Source organism: Nanorana parkeri, unplaced genomic scaffold (assembly GCF_000935625.1).
Source record: "Nanorana parkeri isolate BGI_ZX_2015 unplaced genomic scaffold, ASM93562v1 scaffold716, whole genome shotgun sequence".
Taxonomy (NCBI): domain Eukaryota; kingdom Metazoa; phylum Chordata; class Amphibia; order Anura; family Dicroglossidae; genus Nanorana; species Nanorana parkeri.
The window spans coordinates 634752-635913 of NW_017306984.1; the positions used below are offsets into that span (position 1 = coordinate 634752).

At 42.9% G+C, this 1162-nt stretch overlaps 1 protein-coding gene across 1 annotated transcript in view; it reads left to right on the forward strand.

Annotated features, from left to right (window-relative positions):
* Window positions 1–770: 770 nt before the first annotated feature.
* LOC108793086 (zona pellucida-like domain-containing protein 1) overlaps window positions 771–1162 on the forward strand; it is a 25194-nt gene continuing 24802 nt past the window's right edge. The window contains exon 1 of the mRNA XM_018564026.1: window positions 771–858. Within this exon, the coding sequence (XP_018419528.1) occupies window positions 771–858 (88 nt within the window). The remainder of the gene's footprint in view (window positions 859–1162) is intronic.

A 1162-nucleotide genomic window follows, 5' to 3' on the forward strand; every position in this document is an offset into this window, starting at 1 on the left:
CACGGCGCCCTTGTTGCCATGGCGCCCTGTGCGGCCGCACGACTTGCACACCCCTAAGGCCAGCCCTGGATACAGCGCCTTGTAGGTGGCTAGAATATATTCTAGTATTTTCTGATCTGGGAGGGTAGTTAAACTAGTCCAGCATTTAAAGTGTCAGTATAATGTGGGGAAACTTTGCTCTGCAATGTTGTCCATTCTCTAAATCTATACCAGTCCACTATTTAAATGTGCTTGTGGCATCTGAGCTAAAGTATGTTTGTGCTATTAAAGAGAAACTGTACTGACCATTGCTGGACTTCTACAGGCAGTTACCTTCTGCAGAAATGGGTGGGTACCATATTGTACTGTAAGACACAATTACTAGGTGGCTGTACCACTCTGTAGCTCATCAAGGTCCAAAACGTGTACAGTATCTCTGGTTACCTACAGTAAAAAGTAACGTGAGCATAAGTGTTGGAATGGCAAGTTAGTGGCTACCTTGTTTTTTTTTGGGGGGGGGATTGTGCCTCTTAATCTTTTCTATTAACTGACCCTTATTTCATCCATTGGTTACCAGTTTTTCATAAATGGCTGTTAAATTAATTGCTTTAAGTCCCAGTGTGTACACCTTACTTGGGCGGGGGGGGGAATAAATTCTTTACTTTGCACCTGCAAAGTATAAATTGAAATTGTGCTGAATTCTGAGTTTTATGGCTTGTGCTACTGTGGGAACATTGATGGCCTAGTGTAGATTTATCTTTATTTGCCTGAAGCTTGTCACAAGATACGGCATGACATTCACTAAACTTGTGCCTGCAACAAAACGAATTCTAGAGCAAGATATTGTCATGTCTCCCTACCTACCCATGGGTATATCAGGTTTGTTGTAAGCACACACTCTTGTAACTGACAACTGGTTTAATCACAGTGCCAACATAATAGAGCGTTGTTCTTGGGAAGGGGTTACCTTACCATAGTTGGTATGCAATTTGCCTTAAGGTGTCCATAGTTTAAAATGGGTGGTTGGATGCATTAATACAGTCAACCTGCCCTTGGACAAAACTCTCCAAGGTATGCAATGAAATTTTGCAAACTGCGGAGGAGATATCTCAAATCTCTACTTTGTCTTTACCTATCCAGTGGTGCAGGGGTAGCAAACCTCCGGCCCTCCAGCTGTGGTGAA